The 23,794-nt window shown below is 63.0% G+C and overlaps 1 protein-coding gene across 7 annotated transcripts; it reads right to left on the bottom strand.

Moving 5' to 3' along the window:
- Window positions 1-1,314: 1,314 nt before the first annotated feature.
- On the bottom strand, window positions 1,315-23,568 carry BAHCC1 (BAH domain and coiled-coil containing 1). 7 transcript variants are annotated; one of them, XM_015880031.3, is made up of 27 exons: window positions 23,408-23,568; window positions 22,291-22,547; window positions 16,526-16,705; window positions 15,726-15,848; window positions 13,607-15,280; window positions 13,432-13,537; window positions 13,105-13,313; window positions 12,846-13,013; window positions 12,328-12,518; window positions 11,828-12,185; window positions 11,032-11,748; window positions 9,776-9,960; window positions 9,554-9,690; window positions 9,065-9,166; window positions 8,360-8,471; window positions 8,028-8,274; window positions 7,378-7,539; window positions 6,962-7,296; window positions 6,619-6,726; window positions 6,304-6,548; window positions 6,143-6,218; window positions 5,714-5,822; window positions 5,511-5,633; window positions 5,262-5,435; window positions 3,679-4,808; window positions 3,219-3,455; window positions 1,315-2,537 (listed from the first exon to the last, which is right to left on the bottom strand). In XM_015880031.3, exons 2-27 carry the CDS (start codon window positions 22,448-22,450, stop codon window positions 2,331-2,333), a joined length of 7,575 nt encoding a protein of 2,524 aa, XP_015735517.2. In that variant the 5' UTR covers window positions 22,451-22,547; window positions 23,408-23,568; the 3' UTR covers window positions 1,315-2,330. The 7 variants fall into 7 exon arrangements, 5 of the variants coding, with proteins under 5 accessions (XP_015735517.2, XP_085378642.1, XP_015735518.2 ...); XM_085522516.1 differs by having other exon boundaries at window positions 12,855-13,013; XM_015880032.3 differs by having other exon boundaries at window positions 16,526-16,702.
- Between the last annotated feature and the right edge of the window lie 226 nt (window positions 23,569-23,794).

Genomic DNA, 23,794 nt, shown 5'->3' with positions numbered 1-23,794 from the left:
CCCACGTGGGGTGATGGAGGAGCACGAGCGCTGCAGGGTGTTGCATGTAATGCAACGTGTGTGCAATGCAACGTGTGTAATGCAACGTGTGTGCAATGCAACGTGTGTGTAATGCAACGTGTGTGCAATGCAACGTGTGTGCAATGCAACGTGTGCAATGCAACGTGTGTGCAATGCAACGTGTGTAGTGCAACGTGTGTGTAATGCAACGTGTGCAATGCAACGTGTGTGCAATGCAACGTGTGTAATGCAACGTGTGTGTAATGCAACGTGTGCAATGCAACGTGTGTGCAATGCAACGTGTGTGCAATGCAACGTGTGTAATGCAACGTGTGTGTAATGCAACGTGTGTGTAATGCAACGTGTGTAATGCAACTAGCTGTGTGCTAATGCATGCATACTGCACCCTGCTGCACCGTACTGCACCCTACTGCATGCATATTGCGCCCTGCTGCACCCTGCTGCATGCACAATGTACCCTGTGTGTATACTGCACCGTGTTGCACTCTGCTGCATGTAGACTGCACCCTGCTGCACCCATACTGCACTGTGCTGCATGCAAACTGCACCCTGCTGCTTGCATACTGTACCCTGCTGCATGTATACTGCACTCTTCTGCATCCTGCTGCATGCATACTGCACCCTGCTGCATGCATAATGCACCCTACTGCACCGTGCTGCATGTATACTGCACCCTGCATCCCCTGCTGCATGCACCCTGCTTCATGCATATTGTACCCTGCTGTGTGTATAACGCACCCTGCAGCTGCTGCTGCATGCACCCCGCACCCTACAGCATGTATACTGCGCTCTGCCACATGCACCCTGCTCCACCCTGCTCCACCCTGCTGCATGCATAATGCACCCTGATGTGTGTATACTGCACCCTACATCCCCTGCTGCATGCAACCTGCACCCTACAGCATTTATACTGCACCCTGCTTCATGCATATTGTACCCTGCTGCGTGTATAATGCACCCTGCTGCACATATACTGCACCCTGCATCCCCTGCTGCATGCACACTGCACCCTGCAGCTCCCACCCTGCACCCTTTGCTGCACACCCCACACCCCGTGTTGCACCCCCCCCCTGCAGCCCGGTGCTGCAATGCCCCCCCTGCCCTGCACCCCCCTCTCTACCCCCCCTCCCCCCCTCACTGCCCCACTCAGAGCCACGAACGGTTCATATATTTATTCATAAGCCAAGTAATCAATAAAAAAGTTCCATACTAAAAGGCCTTTACATACAGTTTGCTGCTCATAAAACCTTTTTTTTTCTGTTTGTTTTTTTTAATCCTTTTTTTTTGTGTGTGTTTTTCCTTTTTTTTTTTTCCTTTTTAATTAATTATTTTTAATTATTATTATTTATTATTATTTATTTTTATTTTTTTTTTGCCGCTTTCTCCGGGCGTGTTTTGGGTTCGTTGTTTTTTTTTTGTTTCTCGACGGATTAATTAATTTATTCACGGATTAATTAATTAATCAATCGTTCTTTTGCTTCCTTCGCCCCTTTTCTTTGTAGTGTCGATAACCCGGAGAAGCCCCCGCGGCTCTGTACACATTTACAGCGCTGGGGGAGGGGGGGGGGGGGAATAGGGGTGGGGGGGTCGAAGGGGGGAGTTGGGGGGGGGGGGTTGGGGTGAGGTGGGGTTGGGGGGGAGGGTGGCGGTGGGCAGGGCAGGGCAGGGCGGGCCAGCGCCCCACAGCCCCCCCTCCCCATTCTATCCCCCCTCCCCCTCCCCTCTATTGCACCGCAGCCCCCCCCACCGCCGCACCCCCCCTTATATACAAAGCCCCCCCCCCCCCCCCAACTTGCTGTCCTCATCCCAGCCAGGCTGGGGGGAAACAGTGCATGAAACCCCCCCTCCCCATCCCCCTCTCCTCCTCCCTCCCCGCATTATTATTATTATTATCATTAATATCTTAATTCTCACCCTTTTTTTTTTTTAATGTGGGGGGGGGGAATTGGGGTTTATTTTTTTTTCCTCGGTTTTTTTTTTTTCCTTTTAATTTTTTTTTTTTTTTTTTTTTATGTTTTCTCCATAAAACTTCCCGGCAGAAACAGAAATAACCCCAAATAACCCCCAAAGGACCCCAAAATAACCCCGATATTTACACGCGAAATAAATAGAACAACACACCTGATTTCTGCTTTACCTGCTGGCAAACAGTCAGAGGTACTAAAGGGAAAGTTATGGCTTGTGCGGGAGTCCCCCCCCCATACCCCCCCCTGCATCGCCCCAGGGCCGGGCTGGGCTTTGCATAATGGCCAGGGGGGGGTGGGGGGAGTGCAGGGGGGCTGCGTGCCCCCTCCCCATGTCCCCATGGGTCAGCAGAGGACGGGCACTCCATCGGCGGTGACGAGGCGGCCTGTGGTTGGGTCGTAGGTTCCAGCCAGGTAATAGAGATCCTGACGGTCCTGGTACTTCTTGTTGCGGGTCATTTGCTCGTAGTGTTCCCTGCCCACCACCTGGCACTTGTGGGAGATGGTCTGAACGTCGTTCTCGTCCTCGTGGCACGACTGGTACAGAGCGTTCTGCGGGGATGGGGGGTCACACGTTGGCACTCGCTGCTCTGCCTCCATCCCATCCCATCCCATCCCATCCCATCCCATCCCATCCCATCCCATCCCATCCCATCCCATCCCATCCCATCCCATCCCGTCCCGTCCCATCCCACCCCATCTCCATCCCAACTCATTCCATTCCATCCCATCCAATCCCATCCCCAAATCTGTGCCCCATCCCATCCCTAAACCTGTGCCCATCCTATCCCCATCTCATCCTCATCTCCATCCCCAAATCTGTGCCCATTCCATCTCCATCCCATCCCATCCATTTTCCATCCCCATCCCCAAACCTGTGCCCATCTCATCCCATCCCCACCTGATCCCATCCGTATCCCATCTCCACACCTGTGCCCATCCCATCCTCATCCTGTCTCATCCCATCCCACCCCATCCTCAACCCTACCCCAAACCCACCCCCATCCCCAAACCTGTGCCCATCCCATTCCATTCCATCCAATCCCATCCCATCCCATCCCCAAATCTTTGCCCCTCCCATCCCCAGCCCATTCCATTCCTATCACATCCCCAAACCCACACCCATCTCATCCCATCCCCATCTCATCCCCAAATCTGTGCCCATCCCCATCCTATCTCATCCCATCCCACCCCCATCCCCCAACCAGTGCCCATACCCCCCCCACCCCACACCTTGCCATCGCTCTGCCTCTTGCCCAGCTTGGTCTCCTCCGGGTGGTAGAACCACTTCACTTTCACCACCATGTTGCTGCCCCAGGACTCCCACATGCTCTCAATGCGCCCGATGTAGGGCAGGTTGGGCCGCCCGGCCGACAGGAAGACGGCGCAGTCCCCGATGTGCAGCGTCTCCTTACCCCGCACGATGGCCTTATAGAACAGCTTCCGTGCCTTCCCCTTCATGCCCCGCCGCTGCAAGGAGCTTACAGTCAGGGCACTGCACACCCCATGCATCCTACAGCATCCCATCCACCCACACCCAGCACCCTGCAATGCATCTGCAAACCTGCGGGTTGTGCTTGAAGGATGCAGCACCCACGGATCCTACCCACTGCACTCTGCTCCATGCACCACCCTGCACACCGTGCCCCACTGCATGCACTCACTGAGTGCCCCACTGCCCCACTGCCCGTACCTGAGTGGGGTTCCCCGACCACCTCCAGAGCTGTCGCGCGGGCAGGAAGGCGGAGATCTTTGGCCGGTTTTCCACCGAGGGCAGCCGCTGCCTCCGGGAGAACTCTTTGGCTTTGGAGAAGCTGAGGGCCTCCTTGCGCTTGAGCTTGGCCTTGGGGCCGGCGGCTGCTGCCTTGGTGAGGAAGCAGCGCTGCGGCGCGGAGCCTTTGGAGCGCAGAGCCTCGGGCTGAGCCAGCAGCGCCGGCACCGGGTGCGAGAGGCAGGTCTGCAGCAGCAGCGCTGAGTCCTCGTCCTCCGAGCTGTACGACGAGTCCTCGTTGTCGGAGGAGCAGAGGCTGGAGGTGGAGATGGAGCCGGAGCTGGAGGAGGTGGAGGAGCCCGAGGAGGAGGAGGACACTGACAGGCGGGTCATGAAGCGCGAGGGCACATCGGTGCCCAGCCCGCCCGCGTCCTCCTCCTCGTCCATGTCCGAGTAGGAGCTGTGGCAGTCGCTGTCGCAGTTCAGGCTGAACTCGGCCTGACCCGAGTACTTGCGCAGCGCCAGCCCCACGGGCAGCGGGTGCACGGCCGCCCTCCCCTTCCTCTCCTTGCCCAGCACCGAGTGCGTGTAGCCGCTGGCCAGCGGCCGCTCCAGCTTGGCCCCAAAGTCCTTGTCGCCCAGCAGCAGGGCCTTGCAGTTCTTGTTCTTGGGGGACGTCACCCCTTCGTGGTCCAGCTTCACCAGGAACTCGCTGCCCGCCCTGCGCCGGCCGCCTTTGCCCATCTCGGCCTCCAGCCTCTCTGCCTTCTTGCAGCGCAGAAGCTTCTGCGCGGCCGGCAGCACCAGCCCGGCACCGGCCCCGAAGGACGCGTAGGAGCTGGCGATGCGGCTGAACGAGTCGGCCCCGAAGCCGTTGCCGAAGACGGGAGCGGCGACGTGGTGGTGCACGGGGAACAGGGCCTCCTTGGCACGCAGCTTCTTGGAGCTGCCGTTCACCTGGAAGAGGTTCTGCAGCACGGCTGTGCCTTTGCTCGCCGCCTTCCGCTTGGTCTGTGCCACCGCCGACCAGCTGAGCAGAGGGCTGCCCCGCCGCCCCAGTGCATCACCCAGCACCGGAGCTCGGCTGCCCGACAGCAGCTCCAGGGCTTTGCCTGCGGGGGGACAGCGGTCAGAGCCTCAGCTCCACACTGCATCCCCTCCTCTTGCATCCCTGCACCTCCTCCCCACACCTGCATCTTTCCCTGCCCCCCCACTCCCTGCCTGCATCCCTGCCTTGGTAACCTCCTTCCCTGCATCCCTCCCCTCTCCCCGCATCCTTGCATCCCCTTTCTCTTTAGCTCCTTTCCATGCATGCATCCCCTCTCCCTGCACCCCTCCATCTCCCCCCCAAGCCCATCTCCCTGCACCCCCCTCCCTCTCTCCTGCTCCCCTCCTCCATCCCACCATCCTCACACCTTCCTCCATTCCCCCTCACCCACCAACTCCAGCACCCCACCGCGCTGCCCCACACCCGCACCTCTGCCCCTCTCCATCCCCCACAACATCCCCTCCCTCGCCATTATTGATGCCCAGTCACCCCATACTTATACCCCTCCACCCCATACCACTTTTCTCCTTGCAGATCGCCTTCTTGCCCGAACTCCTGGGGCCCTTGGTGCCGTCGTGCCGCTCTGTGCACAGCCCAGGGGGCAGCTCTCCAGGGGAAGCCATGTCGCCACAGGAGCGCTTGTTCCGCCGGCAGGAGCTGGACACCAGCAGCGCAGGGGAAGGCTCCGTGCCTGCAGGCAGAGCAGGGCTCAGTGCTGTCCCTATACCCCCACCCGCCATCCCCATCTCATCCCCATCCCACTCACACTGGATCTTGAAGTCAGGCGGCAGCAGACGGATGTTGGACACAGCGATGTGCCCCGTGTCCCCATCATCGAACTCCACCATCACCGCCTCGGGGTCGTCCTCCTCCTCGTCGCTGGAGGAGCCTGCAGCAGGGCAGGACGTGGGGCTGGGGCTGGACAGGGCCATGTACCCCCACCCCGCTGCCGCCTCTGCCGCCCCTCACCTCGCACCACGTTCCCCGGGTACAGGCAGCGGGACTTCTGGCTCCAGTAGGCGCAGACACGGGTGCCGGGAGGAAGGCTGCGCCGTGACTGCGGCCGCACATCCAGGACCTGCGGGCAGTGCCAGGCTGTGTGAGCCCTGTCCCCATCCTTGTCCCCATCGCCATTCCCCCATCCCCATCCCTTTACTGGCTGGACCTAAAGAGGTCAGACATTTGTACTAGGTGGACTTTGAAGGTTCCTTTCAATGGAATCATTCCATTCCAAACCACTGTCACTCAGTTCCATCCTATCCCACACCATTCCAAGCTATTCCACATCCATATCCTTGTCCCTGTCACCACTCCTATCCCTATCCCATCCCCATCCCCATCCCCATCCCCATCCCCATCCCCATCCCCATCCCCATCCCCATCCCCATCCCCACTCACCGCCTCCTGCAGCAGTTGTTCCTGTGAGTAGATGCGCTGCCGGTTCCCCCTCTCGCCCTCAATGATGATGCTGTATCTGGAGAGAGAGGTGCACAGGACGGCTCAGCACTGCCGCCCTCCACCCCGCAGCCCTCCACCCTGCAGCCCCCAGTCCCACTCACATGTCGGGGGGCTGGATGGTGCGCACGCTGCCGGCATACAGCAGGCTGTCTTCCTTTGGGATGAGGATGTGCAGCCCATCCCGCAGGTCCTCCTTCTGGATGGCGCAGGTGTGGGGTGGGGGGGAGCGGCGCCCACCTGCACTGCCCTCCTCCTCCTCCTCTGAGAAGCTGCTGTTGTCATCGAAGTCGAAGTCGTCCTCCACAGTGAAGCTCTCCAGCAGCTTGCTGACCGCCCGGCCCTTGCACTGTGGGATGGGAGCTCAGTGAGGGTGGGGGTATGGGGATGGGGGCACGCTGTTTGTGGGGGCTACTCACCTGTTTGCTGGCCACTTTGCTCTTCACCTTGCCCAGCTTCTTGCCCTTGCTCAGGATGGTTTTGGCACTCCGGGGTGAGAGGGCCAGCGAGAGGGCTCCGTTCTTCCTCTGCAGCACGGGGACAGGGGGCTTAGACACACTGGGGAGGGGTCCCAGCACTCAGCCCCACAGTGCCATCTGTGCCCCACCAACACGTGCACCCCTTGTGAACCCCACACCCTGCGGTCCCTTTGCCATTCCCAGCACCATGGGCACCTCAGCCCCCCACACCCTGCAGTCCTTCAGCCATCCCCAACAGCACTGACACCCGATGGCCCCCTGCACCCCCCAGCCTTGCACTCACCCTCAATGCTGACTGCAGGACCTTGCTCTTGCGCGTGGCCTTCTTGAGCCTCTCACTGGCCAGCCGTGCACCATCCTCCCTCGCCCCGAAGTGCCGGGGGTCTGCAGCCCCAAACAGGCTGCATGCAGAGGGGGGGCCAGCAGAGCTGGGGCCGCTGGGTCCGGCCACCCGGAGACTCTCTTTGGGTTTCGCCTTCAGCTTCTTCTTGCTGCCCCCCTCCTCACATCCGCCTGTTTTGCGCCGTGCCGGCACCTTCTCCAGCTTGCCGACCCCTGGTTTGCCTGGACGCCTCTTGATCTTCACCTCGCCCTCTGGGCTGCCCAGGCGGCACGGTCCTGGGGGGGAGGGACAGGGATCAGCTCCCTCCAGCACCACTCAGGGGTCCCCCAGTTCCCACCCTCCCCAAGTCCTGTTACCTAGCAGCCCCTGCCTTTCCTTCTTCTTCTTCGCCTTCTCATTGGCTTCCATCTTCACCACAGAGGATGGGGAGGGCCCCAGCACAGCCATGGGCACCGAGGGCAGCATAGCAAGGTCAGCCTCCTGGTCCCCATCATCGCTGTCTGAGTCCTCGTGCCCATCTGCATGGTGGGGGACAGGGCTGAGGGACCCCACGTGCCCTGCAGTGGCCCCAAGCACCCCCTGTGCTGGGCAGGACGAGAGGGGGGTCCCAGTCCTTGGGGGTACCCAGGTACAAGCAGTCCCTGAGCTGTGTGTGCAGCCTCCATGTAGCAGCAGACCCCTACTGCAACAGCCCCTGGATTGCAGCAGTCCCAGCCCCTTGCTCCATGCACCATCTCCGTGCTGTGCAGCTCACTGCACGCCCTCAGCCGCATGTGGGACCCCCTCAAGTAGTGCAGGATCCCCTTCAGCCCCATGCCAGACACCCCCAGTCCCACACAGGGCCATCCCTGCTCCATGTGGGACACCCCAGCCCCATGCCACAGCCCTCCAGGCCCAAGTGGGACCCCCTCAGCCCCACATAGGCCCTCCCCAACTCCATGCAGCACCCCTCAGCCCCATGTGAGATACCTCCAGCCCCACATAGGACCCCCATTCCTCTCCTTACCTTTGAAGCCAGAGACCTCATGGGGGTCGGGCTCCTGTGGCTGGTACTTGGCCGTGCCTTTGGAGCTCTTGGGGCGGGACAGCTTCTTCTGGATGCGGCCACCGGGGTTGGGCTCTTTCCGTCGGAAGGGGCTGATGCCAGCAGGGAGCCCTTTGCTCTTCACCTTCTGCTTCAGCTGCGACACCTTGTGAGCCACCTTACAAGCCAGCTTGCTCTGCGCGCTGCTCTTCTTGTGCTGCACCTTCTCCTGGAGAAGCGGATGGAGGGGACGCTCAGGATGGGCAGCAGCCCCTCACCCCACAGAGCCCGGCCCCACAGCGAGGTGCACTCACCGCAGCCCCCGCCATGGCTCCGTACTGCTGCTCCAGTTTGCTGCGCTTCTTCTTGGGCTGGGGCTCAGCGTGCAGCTCAGCACACAGCAGGGACAGGCTGCTCTGCACCGCCCTGCAGGAGCGCGCCATGGGCACCCACCGTCCCCCCTCACCCCACACACCCCCCTTCTATTCCCCCACCCCCCCATAACCATCTCTCTCCGAAACGTTTTGTGACATAAAACCTCCAGATTCATTTTTTTCTGATTATTTTCTTTCTTTTTTTTTTTTCTCTCCCTCTGTCTTAATTGAAGGAACCATTTAGTGCAGATTTAACTATTATTACCAAATCATCGGGCCTGATGCCGCGCGCGCACACACACTCCAATCGTGTTTGGACTAGCTCGGAGGATTTATGCAAATGGGCCTGTCGGGAGAGGCAATTTGTAGCAGAGAAGGACAATTATACAGGGCCCGTGAGTGTGAAAACGACTGCGCCGGGCGGCTAATGGATAATAATAAAGCGCCGGCAGCAATGAACACCACTGCAGCGTGACCAATGACTTTATACAGCGCAGATAAAGAGGCTTTTATGCAACGCTGCTCCCGCGTCCGGGCGGGGGGAGGCCCCAGGATGGAGCCCCCCGCAGCCGGGGATGGCCCCACCACCTCCCCTTTCCCCCCCTTATAGGGCTGGTCCCCAGCGCGCACCCCCCGCTCACTCACTTGACCTTGCGGCTCTCGGCCCGGCTCAGCGTGCTGCAGTGCTTGCGCTTCCTCGGCCGCCCCGGCCCGCGCCGCGCTGGGCTCCGCGAGCTCTCGTCACGCCTGCAGCCGCGTGGGGCGAGACCGGGGGCAGCCTGAGCCGGGCTGAGTACGGCCGCAGCTCAGTGCACCGATGAGCGCTGCCCGTGCCATGCTAAACGCGGCCCCGAGCTCACTGAGTGCCACCCCGAGTGGTGCCACGGGGCTGAGAACGGCCCCCAACTCATCACAGTGCTGATTGCAATGGGCTGAGCACAGCCCTGAATTCATTGCACCAGTGAGTGCTGTGCCTTGGTGCTGTTGGGCAGAGCACTGCCTCACACTCATTGCACCGGTGACAACCATGCAGCCCCCAGTCCCGACCCCCAGGGCTGCACCCCCCGCAGTGGGATGGGGATATAGGGATGGGGATATAAAGATGGGGATATAGGGATGGGGTTGTGGACCTACTCGTGTTCATGCCGCCGCTGCAGCTTCACCAGCTCGCGCTGCTTCTCCTTGTAGCGTCGCTGCAGCTCAGCCAGCCGCATCCGCACCTCCACCTCCTGCGTGTTGAGCTGCTCGATGGCCGCCTTCAGTGGGCACACCTGGGGATGGGGACACGGCCACTCAGCCCGGGCACGGCTCACCCAGCACGGCATGGTGGGGTGGGGTGGGGGGACGCTCACTCACCGCCTTGGTTTTGGGGGTCCAGGTGTACTTGCGGCGTGGCACACGAGCACGGGGTGGAGGGGAGGTGGGCAGGGGGCTGAGCGCTGGGGGGCTGCCCTCCCGGCTGGCCGCCTCCACCAGCGACCAGGCAGCTGCTACCGTGGCCAGGTTCTGTAGGTTGAAGGCCAGCAGGTCCTCGTCCTCCCCTGCCGAGAGCTGAGGTCAGTGGGGATGCAACAGGAGCCCCTTGACCCATCCCAGTGCATGCTGCACTGGAGCAACACTGACCCCATATGCTTGGGGCTTGGGGACCCGGGGACATGCAGGGGTTAGTGGGGTACAGGGTGCTGCATGCACACACTGCCACAGCACATCCACAAAGCACAGGGATGGCACAAAGGGCGCAGTGTGTCCCCAGGGCGCTGCGGGGACGGGTGCATGGCAGCGGCCAACGATGAACTCATTGGTGCACAGAGCCAAGGCTGGGGTGGGGAAGGACAAAGTGATGTGCCCCAACCAGAGCCCCATCTGTGGGAGGGGGCTCCATGGGGACTCCACAGCCCCCACAGACTTACAGCCCTACAGTGAGGTACAGCCAGCACCCAGAGCACGCAGGGCCCCGCAGCCGCCCGCCCGCTGCAGAGGCGCTGGGGAGGTGCCAGGGCCTTCCCTGCAGGGGCCCCCGGGATTCCCTGGGGAAGCCGAGCTGGGAGGGAATCCCGGCGCCTGCCTGGAGCCAGCGCTGGAGCAGAGCCCCGAATACGGCCCCGGGCTGTGAGCAGGGCCCTGTGCACAAGGTGCATGCAGCAAGACACGCTTCAAACACACACAAAGCCCTGAGCTGCAGATACGTGGTGCAAGCGTGCAAAAAGCCCTGCGCTGCAAAGGTATGGTGGGAACACGCACAATGGCTTACGCTGCAGATATACAGGTCATGCACACACAATCTCTGCAGTGCAAACACGCACAAGGTCCTGCTCTGCAAATACTGTGCTGCACTGACAGCTTGCGCATGCAGCAGAGCTGGTCTGTGAAGGCAGACAAAGCCCTGCAGTGCCAACAAAGCATGCACATGGCCATGCACTGCAATGCACACTGTGAGCGTGCACACAGCCCCCCCCTCTGCTGCACAGCATGCACTCTGCCCAGCACAGCCCTGCACACACAAGCCGCAGCCCCTCCACTGCAAGACCTCTCCATCGCATGCACTGCACAGAGCATCCCTGGGGGGCACCGAGGGGCACGGCAATGGGGAGGGGGCACACGTGGCTGCTCACCTTCCACGGCCAAGTCACAGCGGCGCTGACGCAGCTCCAGTTCAGCCAGCTCACTGAGCAGCGCGATGCCAGGCAGCCCCACAGTGCAGGGTGCAGGAGACGGGGGTGCTGGGGGAGGCTCCTCGGGGGACCCCAGTGCTGGCAGCTCCCCCAGATCGATGCCAGCAGCGATGAGAGCCTCCAGCCCTCCTGAGCAGCACTGCTGCCTGCTGGGTGCACGGCTGGGGTCATCACCTTCCTCCTCCTCCTCCTCCTCATCACAGCTGCTCTCCAGCCCTGAGCCTTCGCTGTCACCTTCTTCCTCTTCTTCCTCTTCATCCTCCTCCTCCTCCTCCTCCTCCTCTTCACCGTCTGGGGGGCCCAGCAGAGAGGATCCCTCCGTGGGCACCGGGTGCTGCTGCTCTACAGAGCTCTGCTCCAACACTGCTGCCGTTTCCCTGCACACCCCAAAGTTCTCCTCTCCGGGCACAGCACCCGGTGCCGCAGCCAGCAGCAGGTGGTGCCGGTGCAACATGGCACCTGGACCCTCGGCTGAAGCCCCCGTGGATGGCAGCTCCTGTTCTGCACTGGGCTCTTCGGCTGGGCTGAAGGTCCGTGACTGCTCAGGTTCAGCTGGTGGGGAGCCCGCCTGCATGGTGTCGGGGTCGGCGGGCTCGGCGGGGGGCACCTCTGAGAAGCCCATGCTGGACGCAGGGTAGCTGTACCCTGGGGGCAGGTCTGCGGGGAGCAAGAGGTGCTCAGAGTGAGCTCAGCACCCATCCCCACCTCCTCCTCCTCCTCAGTGCCGTGCCCCTACCTGGCTCCAGGGACTTGGGGTAGTCACGGGGCGGCTGTCCCTCCCCACGCTTGTCCTCGCCGTCGCTGCCCTTGCTCTGCACGGGGACGGGGCTGTCAGCTGGGGAGCGAGGGGCCACGGCGGAGCTGGCGGTGGGGCAGACGGGTAAAGTGCAGGGGGCTGTGGGGAGCGCCACGGGGCACTTGGCTGGGTGCCGCAGGGCCGGGGAGTGGCAGCAGGGGGACAGCTTGGGGGGCCCAGGTGCCGCCGAGGACATGGCCTTGGCCGGGGGGTTTAAGGCAACTGCTTTGTGAGAGGGCTTGAGGGGCTTCTCGGGACCCACGTCCTCCAGCTCCAGGGGCTGCTCCTCCGGCTTGCGCTGCAGGGAATGAGGTCAGCATGTGTCCCCGCAACACATCCAGCCCTGCATCCCACCCAGCAACATCCCACCTCACCGTCCCAGCCCTGCATCCCGGCCCCACGTCCCACGCCAACACAACCCCCACACATCCCCACGGCACCTGGACGTGAGCCTGGCGCTGGATCTCAAGGGCCTGGGCCGCCCGCTGCTGCTGCAGGGCGTAGAGCTCCTGCTGCCGCAGGAACTGGGAGCGCGAGTACACAGGCAGCTGCCCTGTGTGCTGCAGGTGGGCACCGGGACCCCGGCCTGGGTACATGGGGGGCCACAGTGACGCCTGGTCCATCACGTCAGCTGCAAACAAACAGGGGGGGGATGAGGAGTCAACCATGGAGCCAAGAGAGGGTCACCCTGCAGACCCCAAAGGTGCATCCCCTCTCACCCTGCACCCCTCAAAGGGACCCCTCCCGTCTCCCACCCTTGCACCACAGCGGCACCCACATGGATTCTCCCATTGCCAATCCCTGCAGCCCCCCAGCACAAAGACCTGGGATGGGGCCATTCTGCAGGCCCTAAAGGTGCACCCCTGGAATCCCATCACCCCTGCACCCTCAGCATCACCCCAAGCTCCCCCCCCAAGCACAAAGCGAGGGTGCCCCGCAGTCACCCCCCCGCACCCACCAGCCTCACCCAGCGTGTGGGGGGTGCCGTGGGCAGGGGGCTCTGTGGGCAGGATGACGAGCTGGGTGGGGGGCTCCTGGGAGAGGGGGAAGACGGGCTGCATGGTGCTGGGCATGGAGGCAGGGAAGGCGGGTGGCAGGTTCTGGTGCAGCGCGGGGTGGCCAATGCCTGGGGAGGGGGGAGAGGGGCAAAGGGGGGCTGTCAGCAGTGGGGTGAGGGGGGCAGCCCCATGCTCCCATGTCCCCCCTGTGGCACCGACCGTAGGAGTGCCCCCCCATCCAGATGGAGGGGCTGCGGGTGCGGGGCAGCCAGTGCGTGTGCGCTGGGTGTGCGTGGGCAGCCGGGTCCCCCCCGAGTTGCCCTGCTGGCAGCGAGGAGCCCCCCGCCATCATCAGGTGGGGGGTGAGGTCTCCGGGACACCCCCCTGAGGGGTGCATCCGTGCAAACTCCACCAGCTCCTTGTTGTCCCTGCGGGGAGAAACAGACCACGGTGGCACACAGCACCGCGTGGCACTGTGCCATGCTCAAGCAGGTGACACCATGATGGGGAACCCCATGCCCTAAACCCCCCCGGTGTGGCACTCACTGGAGCAGCAGCTCTCGTCCTGGCAGCCCCAGGCGCTCCTCGCAGAGCCGTCCCCTCTCCTCCTCTGCCTCCAGGTCGATGACATGCATGGGCCGCGCGGTGCCGGCTGTGAGAAGAGACAGGTGAACACGGCCCCAAAGGGACCCCCAGCCCACCCCGTCCCCCAGCCCTTTACCTTTGATGCCAGCAGCCGTCCTGCCCTGCCGGCTGGACCCACTGCCATAGGAGGGCTCAGGACGGCTCAGCGTGTCCTTCTGCCGTGCCACGGCCACAGCAATGCCCACAGGTGGCTGACGCACCTCACCCTCTCCGTGCCCCAGCTCGTGCTCGCGGCTTCGGGCGCAGTCCGGCAGCTCCGGCTGCCCCTTGGCCGGGGGGGGGAACTTGGCATCCTGGTGGGCACAGCTGCCCTTGATGCCGCCCAGCCCCACGAAGGGAGCCGCCTTCTGACCCACAATAAGTGCTTGGTTGCTGTACTTGAGGAGGTTCTTCATGGCTGAGACCTCATCCGGGGGAGTGGGCATATCCTGGCTCAGCACCGAGCCCTGAGTCATCAGTGCAGCCTGCTGCAGACCTGTTCCAAAGGGGTCAAGGTAGGAGCCCTTCCTCTCCTCCGCCATGCCCATGGGGGGGCCCTGGCCCTGCATGCCCCAGGGGGGCAGATGGGGTGCGGTGTAGCCCAGCGAGTTCAGCTCCAGAGCTTTGCGCTGACCCTCAGACTGTTCCGCCTCGCTGCCGGTGCCGTGCTGCTGGTGCCGGATCCGCGCCACCTTCTGCGGGGGGGGCTCCTTGGGGCCCTTCTCTAAAGTGCAGCAGGAGGGGCCCAGCTTGGCGCCCAGCGGCTCGCCGTGGTGTGGGGCGCGGGCGCAGTCAGGGGCAGGCGGCACCTCGAAGTACCCCTTCTCCAGGGCACCCTTGGGTGGGGGGCCGAGGGCAGCATAGGGGGTCCCTTCGGCCGCCCCTCCTCCACCGCCCCCCAGGTACTCCAAGCCCTTCAGCCGCGCGCCAGGGCCGCCCCACTCCATCCTGCGCTCGGCTTTGCCCTCAGCTTTGCCGTGGTGGAACGCAGCCCCATAGGCAGCACTTGGGGCGTCGGTGTCGCCGTGCCGTTCCTTGCCCTCGGCGCGCTCCATCCCGCAGCCCTCAGCCGCCACCTGGAAGGAGCGGCTCTTGTCCGTCAGGTGTCCCACCGAAGGCACGAAGGTGGCACCGCTCAGCTTCAGCTCCCGCCCGCCCTTCTCCGGCAGCGGGCACAGCACGTCGGGGCCGGCGTGAAGCTGCAGACACGGGAAGGAACCGGCGGCCGCGGCACCGAGTGGGGCCGGCCCAGCGGGCACAGCGTAGGACACGGCGTGGTGCAGCATCTGCCGCCGCTCCAGGCACTCGCCGTACGCCGGGGGGGCTTCGGGGGCGGCGGGCTCCCGGCACGGCTCCTTGGCGCAGCGCACGGCACGGGGCAGAGCGCTGCCAGCACAGCTGGGGAGCGCGGCACGGCCATCGCCCTCCAGCCCCTTGGCACCCAGCAGGCAGGAGGGCAGGTGCTTGGTGCCCGCTCGGGGTGGCAGCCCCTCCTTGCAGTGCCCCTCGGGTGGCACCGGCAGCACGGCGCGGTGCCGCTCTTTGCCATCGTCCTCCTGCACCCGTTCCTTGCCGTCCGCTTTGCTCGCCTTCTCCTTGGCCGCCAGGAAGCGGTCGTAGTCCTTGGGGGTCTTGGGCACGGGGCCGGCGTCGCGCTCACGGCTGCAGGAGCCGGCAGGGGGGCCGGGGGCGGCGCGGGTGATGCCGGGGAAGCCGTGGCCAGTGGGGAGCAGGGCGGGCTGGGCGGGCAGGTTGCGCAGGTAGAAGTTATCTGTGGGTTGGGGGGAGCGGGTCAGCCCCTCCAGCACAGCACAGTGTGTGTGTGTGCCCTTGGCCGTGCCAGCGCCCCACTAACAAGGGGAGGAGCATGGGGAAAGGCATGGCCTAATTAAGCTCCATTACCCACCCAAACAATGTTCCCTATTAAGCGCCCGCCACAATATTTTGAAAAGCGAGAGTGGCAGCTGGGCCGGGTGCCCACCACCCCGTGCCCGCGGCACCGCTCCATCCCCAGGCACACAGCACCTGCTCCAGCACCAGCCCTCTGGGGGCACACAGCAATGGGCACCTCACACACGGCTCATGCAGCCCCCACGCTCCAGGATGAGTCCCCCACAGGCACCGCAGTGCCATCCCTAGTGCCATCCCCAGTGCCATCCCCAGTGCCATCCCCAGTGCCATCCCCAGTGCCACTCCGGTGCCACCCCGGTACCTGCCTTTCTGGCTCTCGTAGAAGCGGTGCTGGCTGTAGAGGACGTTGCTGTTCCCGTGGTGGTCCAGGTGGCTCATGGGCAGGAAGGTGGATGCCAGGCTCCCGGAGAAGCGGGGGTACCCCGGTGCTGTGTGGGTGCAGCACTCAGGGGGCAGCTTGCAGCACGGTGCCGCCCATCATGATGCACACACACGTGCCACACATGCACCTCCCTGTGCACACTCACATTGCCGTGCAGGGGTCATGACCACATCCCAACACACACCCCCTGCTCAGGGCAGCCTGGCACAGCGTGGAGCTCCCCAACTGGGCTGAGCCGTCCGTCAGCCGCGTGTGCTGCCCGGTCCCCCCCGGCCCCCCCGGCGCGGCACACAGGCCCCGGCACGCCGGCAGCCAGCTGGCAGCCGCTCAAACTACCAGCTGGGCTGGGAGCCAGGGCCCCGAGCCAGCACCACCGCCCCACGCCTTAACTCTGTCGGCCCCCGCTCAGGTGGGGTCGGGGCAGCAGTGCTGGGGGGGCACCGCAGGGCCGCCCCCTCCCATTGCAGCTGCAGCTCATCACGGCACAGCAGTGGTTCCCATCATCCCAGCTCTCCGCTGCACATGCAGCACCCAGGGGTCCTGCAGCACACATGCATCACACAGTGCACAACGGTGCCATGAGCTGCCCGGGCCTCAGCCCAGCTCAGGGACATCACCTTCATCTGCAGCCCCACAACACCCCCCGCATGCAGCACACCCCACCCTGGGAGGGAGGTCTGTGGGACATGCTCCCCCATGCACAGCGCCCAGGTGCGCACTCACCTTCATGGGAGTGTGAGAACCAGATCTGGGAGGTGCCGGAGTGTGGCCCATGGAAAGCCGGCTCTGGGGGGGAGGCGGTGGGGCCCGAGGGGTGGCTGGGGGCTCCCGAGCCCAGGCTGCCACTCAGGAAGCTCCCCATGAAGGATGAGGCCGGAGCACTCCCCATCAGTCCGCTCCCTGCTGTGGGGTGAGAGAAGACAGTCAGGGGGTGCCCTGAGCAATGCCTTGCACCCACATCCTCAACTCCTGCTGTGCTGGTACAGTTGCTCACCCCCTGTGCTTGCACACCTGCACACAGACACCTGTTTTAGGGCCACGTGTGTGCAGCATCCCTTGTGCATGGATGCTGCTTGTGTGCACACAGCTCCTTGCTCACATACATCTCATGCACACACACTTGACCGCATCTCCCTGGTGTGACTGCAGTTCACACACACCAGGGTGTGCAAGGCACCCCTGCCCTGCCCCTGTGTGTGCAACCCATGCACATGTGCACATCTCCCTGTGACCCCAGCACTGAGCTGCTGTGGGCAACCCCTTGCTGTGCCGTGCTGTGCCAAGCCAAGCAGATGGGGCACACAGAACCACGCTGCTCCCAGTGGGGCAGCTGACAGCCGCAGCAGCCGGAGCAGCACCAGTGCCCAGGAGGCGGTGACACAAAGGCTGGGGACGAGGGTACAGCTGCCTGTAACCAGGGCACGGCTCCTTGGAGCAACGCTGGTGCATCAGGCACTGCCTCGTCTGTGTGTATTTGTGTGTGTCCATAAACACGTGTGCAAGGAGGACAGAGCAGCAGAGGACGGGGAGGGCAGAGGGCAGCCCCCACCCTGCAGCCCGGGGGGCACCGAGCGCCCCACGAGGACACCCCTGCTGGGCTGTTTGGGCCAAGCTGTGAGGTCATGGTGGAAACATCGCAGCCAGTAGCCAGCGGCCCCTCCGTGCTTGGCCCCGCTCCTGCCTGCATGTGTTTGCCGACGTGGGCTGGCGGGGCCGCGGCCGTTCGGCCCTTCCCTGGCTCGGCACGGCTCGGCACGGAGGCCCGGTGCTGGCCGCCCGCCCGGCCGGTGCAGGAAGTGATGCTTTGCTTTCTAAGCCTGCCCACGCTCCCCGGCTAATCCCGCCGGGATGCCTCTGGGATGAGTGTCGGGGATGTGGTTTCAGGCAGCTCTCTCCTTCCTCCACCAGCCGTCGGGGCCGCGTGGGTCGGGGGCACGGCCGCAGCCAGCCACGGCCCTGGGAACGGCCCCATGCCCAGGTCGGGATGCGGCACCGCGGTGACGGAGCAGAGGGACCACGGTGCGGAGCTGGGAACAACACAGTGAGCTCAGCAGGAAGCAGAGGGTTCCAGAAGGAGCCTCTTGTGGAAGCTGTGAAACAGGCTGTAAAAAACACACAGTGTGCACACGCGGGGCCGGAGCTCACCCTCCCTGCGCGTCCCACCCATGACTCACGCCCCCTGGCACGGATGGGTCCCCAGGCGCACACAGGCCCCCACGTTCCCACCCCGCTCACACGCTCGGCTCAGCTCAGAGCCCTTCCCACGGCCTCGGCTCTCCCAGCGTGGGGCTGTGGGATGAGGGGCTGCTGAGGCCGTGCAGAACTCAGCTCACCCCACAGCCACACAGCACAAGGCACTGGGTGCCATCCTGCACCCCCACGGCCGGGAACTCCCTGGCATTGCTGCCCATACCCCGAGGCCAGCGCTGTGAGTCAGCCCTGCAGGCACCGCTCCTTGGTCTACAACGGCACCAAACACCATCAGCCAGCGGGGCCAGGACTCAGGGCACTGTGGGTCATTCCCAGCGTGCCCACATCCATGCTAACAGCACACAGTGTCCCACTAACACTGCAGCGTGAGCAGGGAAACTGAGGCACGGTGGGGACATACGGTCCAACTCGGGATCCCCCAATCATGGCTGGAATTGATAGAGGAAAGGGTTAAAGGCAGAGCACATCGCACTGCGTTCTGATCCTTGTTCTGATCCCCGGCCAAACCGCGGGGGCCGGGAAGCCCGGGGGGAGCGTGGGGGCTTTTCTGCAGGACAGCCCTAAGCCACCAGCGGGGTCAGCGCAGCACTGAATGCGCCCAGCCTCAGTGTGACCCGCAGGGACGGGCAGCGGGGGGTCAGGAAGGGTGTGAGCCCCCCCAGCGCCGCGCTTCGCCCCCGCGCCCAGCCCGGCACAGATGGGAATGTGTTGGGAAGATGGAAAAGTTTCCCCTGGTGGTGAGCGGGGCCGTAGGAGCGCTCCGGCCACATCTGCTCCGGCTGAGCCGCTTGCTGGGTGCCTGCCCGGAGCGGGGCGCAGGGCCACGGGCACACAACCAAAGCAGCGCTGCCGGGAAAGGGAGGGGGTCCCCGGCCGTGCTCCCACGCAGCATCACTCCCTCCCTCCCTCCCTCCCTCCCTCTATGGGAAGGCCCCGGCTTTTCCCACGCCCCACTGCTCCCAACCTCACCAAGGCACGGGGGTCACGCACACCATGGCCCTGTACAAGGGTCAGCCCCTCCAGCCCCTCTTGGGACTCAATGGGGGCACAAGGACACGCCGCTGGAAGAGGGGCAGTGCCCCCAGGATGCTGTCACTGCGGTGTCCCCGGGGCTGCCCCGTGTGTGCGGCTGCGACGTGCGCACCCCGTGGGCTTGGGTTACTCCCTTGGCTATTTCAGGGCTGGAACATTCCTAGCGGGGCCGGGGCTGAGGCTGCACGCCGAGACACAGGGCTGGAATGGATCCCCTCCCCCTACTGGGGTCACCGGGACAGCACATATGGGATGTGGCACGTGGGGCTGAGGGCACAGCAGAGCCCTGGACCCCTCCTTGGGGACACCCCCCCCTGCACAGCCCCATCCTCAGCCCAGCACGATGACAACACCGCAGTCATTAATAACCCCATGTCTGCCAGAGGTGCCACTGCTGGCCTTGGGGACCCCGCTGGGATGTGTTCGGGATGCCCCCCCCCCCCATGCATCACGCTCCCCACCGTGCAAAGCGCTTTCTAACCCAACGTGGCCCCTTTAAATATTTGGCAAATAGGAAATAAGTGTAATATAATTTCCCCGCCGTTATAATTTAAGATTAATCCATATTGTTATGGCACTAAATAAATGCCGTAATATTGAAACGCCGTTCAAATTAGCTTGACAGAGTGCCAGAAGTACAATTAAAATGTTATCCGATGGGTAATCACAAGGCAGTCTCTCCGTGCTAAGTGCCACTTGCAATCTGTCGTCTTTTGACGGAGGGAAGGGGAGGATGGAGCAGAGCAGGGGCTGCACGCCGTGCCGGCACACGCTGCTCCGTGCACAAGGAGGGTGCAAGCATTGCACGCTGCTGGTTGCACGGCTATTGTGCACCGTGCACCCCTTGCACTGGGGAGGCCATTTTGGGAGCAGCTCCGTGCCCTGCAATAGGACAGAGCTGCAGGAAGGTGCGGGGGTGTCGGATCCTCCCGCTCGGCTCCATTCACCCCGTGCAAATTCCCTCAAGCGATGGGTTTGCAAACCTCACCCTATAGATGCACGGGGGTCCCTGTGCACAAAGCGGAGGTGAAGGAAGCAAAGCGCTGCCCCCTTCCTATGGGTCAATGCCGGGGGTCCCAGCAGGGCTGGGCGCTGCCGGTGCCGTGTTGGAGGCGCAGCTCCGTGCCCATCTGTTTCGTTTTACGGAGCGGATAAAGAAGAACTCCAAGAATGAGATTATTGGGTGAGTGTTTATTTACCCGCTATCGCGGGCAGGAGGGAGGGGCCGCAGTTCAAAGCCCGTGCGAATCTTTGCAAAGTCACTCCAGCGCCAAACCTGCTATTTTTACGTCCCTCCAGCACTGCCCGCTCGGCTGCTGCCTTCGGCATGGGGACACCGAGCGGCTGCGTGGGGGGGGGCAGAGCAATCTGAAGGCTTAGGGGGGGGAACTGCAGCCCCAGGCCTTCCCTATGGGCTCAGCACTGAGCCCCCAGCGCCGTCCCCAAGCCCCCTCCAACCCACGCTATGGGGTCACCGCCTGAATGCCGGAGGACAAAGGAGAGATGGGGGGAAGGACACGCAGCCACTCCGCCCCACACCATGGTGGATCCCAATGCCACCCCATGCACAATGAACCTATGAGATCTGGGTTTCTCAGCATCCTGAACCCCCCCCCACCCCCCGACCCCGCCGTAATCTGCCGCAGAAGTGTCACTAATAAGGAGTAGACAAGTTAATCTCAAAATCTGTTTTAACTTTGACACCTACTTTTCAGAACGCCGAGCAATCCCAGCACCGCAACCCCCAGATAGACCCAATCCCAGCCCCACGGCCAACCCCACCGAGCCCCCTATTGCAGAGACACAAGGCCAAACCGGAGACCCCCCCCAACCCCACCTGCTTTAAGGCCCATCCCTGCCCCTTCGGCAACAGGGGTGAGAAATGCATCGCTCGGCCGGAGCCCGGAATGCAGCACACAAATGTGGGGAGGAGAATGCAGCGCCGGGGCTGCAAACTGCATGGCAGCACCGGAGAAGGTTGAAAAGCAGAAGGTTGCAAAGCAGCAGCGGGGTCGCGAAGCACCGTGAATATGGGCTGCGTGGTTGGGATGCAGCACGGCAGCGCACGGCCGGGTTGCAAAGCGGCACCGCGACGCAAAGCAGCAGCTCGGCCCCGACGCAGCCAGGATGCAAAGCAGTGCAGGGTTTGCAGGGTTTGCAGCGTGCCCGTGCTGCAGAGCACAGCGGTCCTGCAGCAGCACAGCGCTGTGCCGCGATCTCGGCCGTGGCTTAATCCATAACCACGTCAGAAGGGCAGAAATCGCAGCCCTGACGCCGCTCCAGCCACGTTTCCCCCCTTATCTCCCCCTGGGGGTGCTGCCCCCTCACCCCCCCACCCCACATCAATGCGGCTGAGCCCCCCTTGAACCATCTCCCATCCCAAAGCTGCCGCCATCCGCTCCGCCACAACCGCCCGGCCCTCAGCGACGCCCTTCGCCAACCAACAAACACCATTTCTCCCCCCACCCCGTTGCTTTATTCCCTTTAACCCCCCCATTTATCCCAAGGTTCCTTCCAACCCCCCCCAGCCCCGCTCAGCTCCTGGGGGCTGTAGTTGGACCCGGGGCCATTTGGTGCCTGCGGTGCCGGCAGCACAACGGCCGCGGTGCCAACAGCACCGAGTATTTTTAGCTCTTTCTGTTGTTGCTTTTCGCTTCTTTTTTTTTTTCCCCTTTCCTTTTATTTTTCTCCCCCCCCCCCCAAACCCTCCTTTAATTTTAATTATTATTATTTCATATATTTTTTAAATTAAAATAATAAGAATAAAAACACCAGCCGGGGTATTTTTAGCCCCAGCTCTGAGCCGCTCTGCTTTCAGTCTCCCATATTCCCCCCCCCAATGGCCGCGCTCACAAAGCGAAACCGCTCCATAGGGTCCATTAAGCGCCCCCCATTTATTCCTATCCCCCCCCCCATTATTCCACTCACCCACAGCCCCCCCCCCGGCGTGGCCCGGCCGTGGCCCCCCGCCCTAATCCACGCACTAATTGTAATCCCATTACGGCACAGCGAATTCGAGCCGGGCAGCAAAACGGCGACGGGGGCCGCAGCTCCGCAACCCCCCCCCACCCCAAAGCAACACGCACAAAGCCGCGATCCGCCGCATTCATTTCCAACAGCCCATAACGGAGCCGTTGTTCTCCCCGCTTAGAACAGCCTTATTATTATTATTATTATTATTGGTGTTATTAATTATTAACCCCCCCCCCCCCAAGGATTGAATTCCCCGTCCCCCAAAACCTGACCTGAGTGCGTGGCCATAGAGATGGGTGCTGGGAAGAACTTGGTGTGTTGGAACGGACCGGGGGGAGCCGAGCCCGGGCCGCGCCCCGCTCCGTGCCGCTGTCCGAGGCCGCCCCGCTCCGGTAACAGCCGCGGGGCGGGAGCGAAGTCGCGGCCATCCATGGCGGGGCCGGGGCGATCAGCGCCAAAACGGGCCGGGCCGGGAGTCGCGGGGCCGAGCAGCGCAGGGTCGGGACAGCGGGATCATGGTGCGGAGTAACTGGGGAACGGGAGAGAAACAACAGCGTGAGCAAGGCCTGACCGCACCGGCACCGCAGCGACCGATACCCCCCGATAATATAATATAATATCCCCCCGATAATATAATATAATATCCCGGCCGATAATATAATAATATCGCTCCGATAATATAATATCCCGCCGCTCCGTTCTCCGCTCCCGGTTCTCCGCGATCCCGGCGCTGCTCGCTCCATAATTTCCCCCAATCTCCGCCGTTCCGCCGAACCCATTTCTCTCCCCGTCCCGTTTCCCGGCCCTATTTCCCTTCTTTCTCTCTTTCTCTCTCTCCACCCGTCGTTATTTTTTCCGCCGTTCTCCGATCCAACCCCCCCCCCCCCGACACCTCCACGCCGTCCCCGCTCGGTGCCGTGCCCGGTTCATCCGTTCGGGCCGATCTTTTTCCCTTCCGTTCCGAGGCCGCACAAAGCGCCGGGCCCGGCGGGGCATTGTTCTCGGTAACGGCGGGTCGGAGGAACCGGGAACCGGGAGGGAGGCGGCGAACAAAGAGAGAGAGAGAGGAACCGGGACATCACGGCCCCTCCCGAACCGGGAAACGGGGAGAGAAAAAGAGAGAACGGGGAAAAATAACGTGGGGTTCAAAAAGCCCCGATGGGAGAAAAAGCGACGGGAAAAAGAAACGCGAAAGGAAAGAGACGGGAGGGAAAAAGGCGAAAAGAGCGCTCGGGTATTGCTTCAAAAATAAGAAACAATAATGGAAATAGAAACGGGGAAAAAAATTAAAAATAAAAATGAAAGAAATGAGAATTAAAGCCCGCAAACAACAACAACAACAGCAGCAGCCCCGCTCCATCCATCCATCCATCCACCGCAGTTACTTACGGTCGGGCCGTTCCCCTCGTGCTGCGGGCCCGGCTCGGTGCCGAGCAGCGCCGTGTGCCCGCCCGGTCCCGGCGCTGTGTCCGTGCACCGGCTGCTCGTGCTAAAGGCACCGGGGGCCCCGCCGCGCCTCCCCGCCCGCCGCGCACTCCGCCGAGCGACGCGCCCCGCATGCTAATAAGCGCGTGCCGCGCGCGCGCCCCCTGATTGGCCGCCGCGCGGCGCTCGCGCCCCACCAACCCCCCCCCATTCAACCAACCCCCCCCAACAAACCACAACCCCCCCACCCCCCTTATTTTTTATCCACCCCCCCCTGGGTGCGTTGTTGCGTCAGCGCCGCCCCCCCAATCGCCTGGCGCCCCGCCAGCCCGCTGCCAATCGTAGCTCGGT

Source organism: Coturnix japonica, chromosome 23, assembly GCF_054131305.1.
Source record: "Coturnix japonica strain WE chromosome 23, WE-NBRP24, whole genome shotgun sequence".
Classification (NCBI taxonomy): domain Eukaryota; kingdom Metazoa; phylum Chordata; class Aves; order Galliformes; family Phasianidae; genus Coturnix; species Coturnix japonica.
This window is presented reverse-complemented; position numbering and strand designations above follow the sequence as displayed.

What these genes read in the sequence shown, in the direction of transcription:
- BAHCC1 (XM_015880031.3), bottom strand. Translation starts at nt 22,450, where the DNA reads ATGGATGGCCGCGACTTCGCTCCCGCCCCGCGGCTGTTACCGGAGCGG. An exon ending in GACGGCTGCTGGCATCAAAG is followed by an intron (nt 13,538 to 13,606) that starts GTAAAGGGCTGG and finishes CTCTTCTCACAG; the next exon opens with CCGGCACCGCGCGGCCCATG. An exon ending in ACCATCCAGCCCCCCGACAT is followed by an intron (nt 6,219 to 6,303) that starts GTGAGTGGGACT and finishes CTCTCTCTCCAG; the next exon opens with ATACAGCATCATCATTGAGG.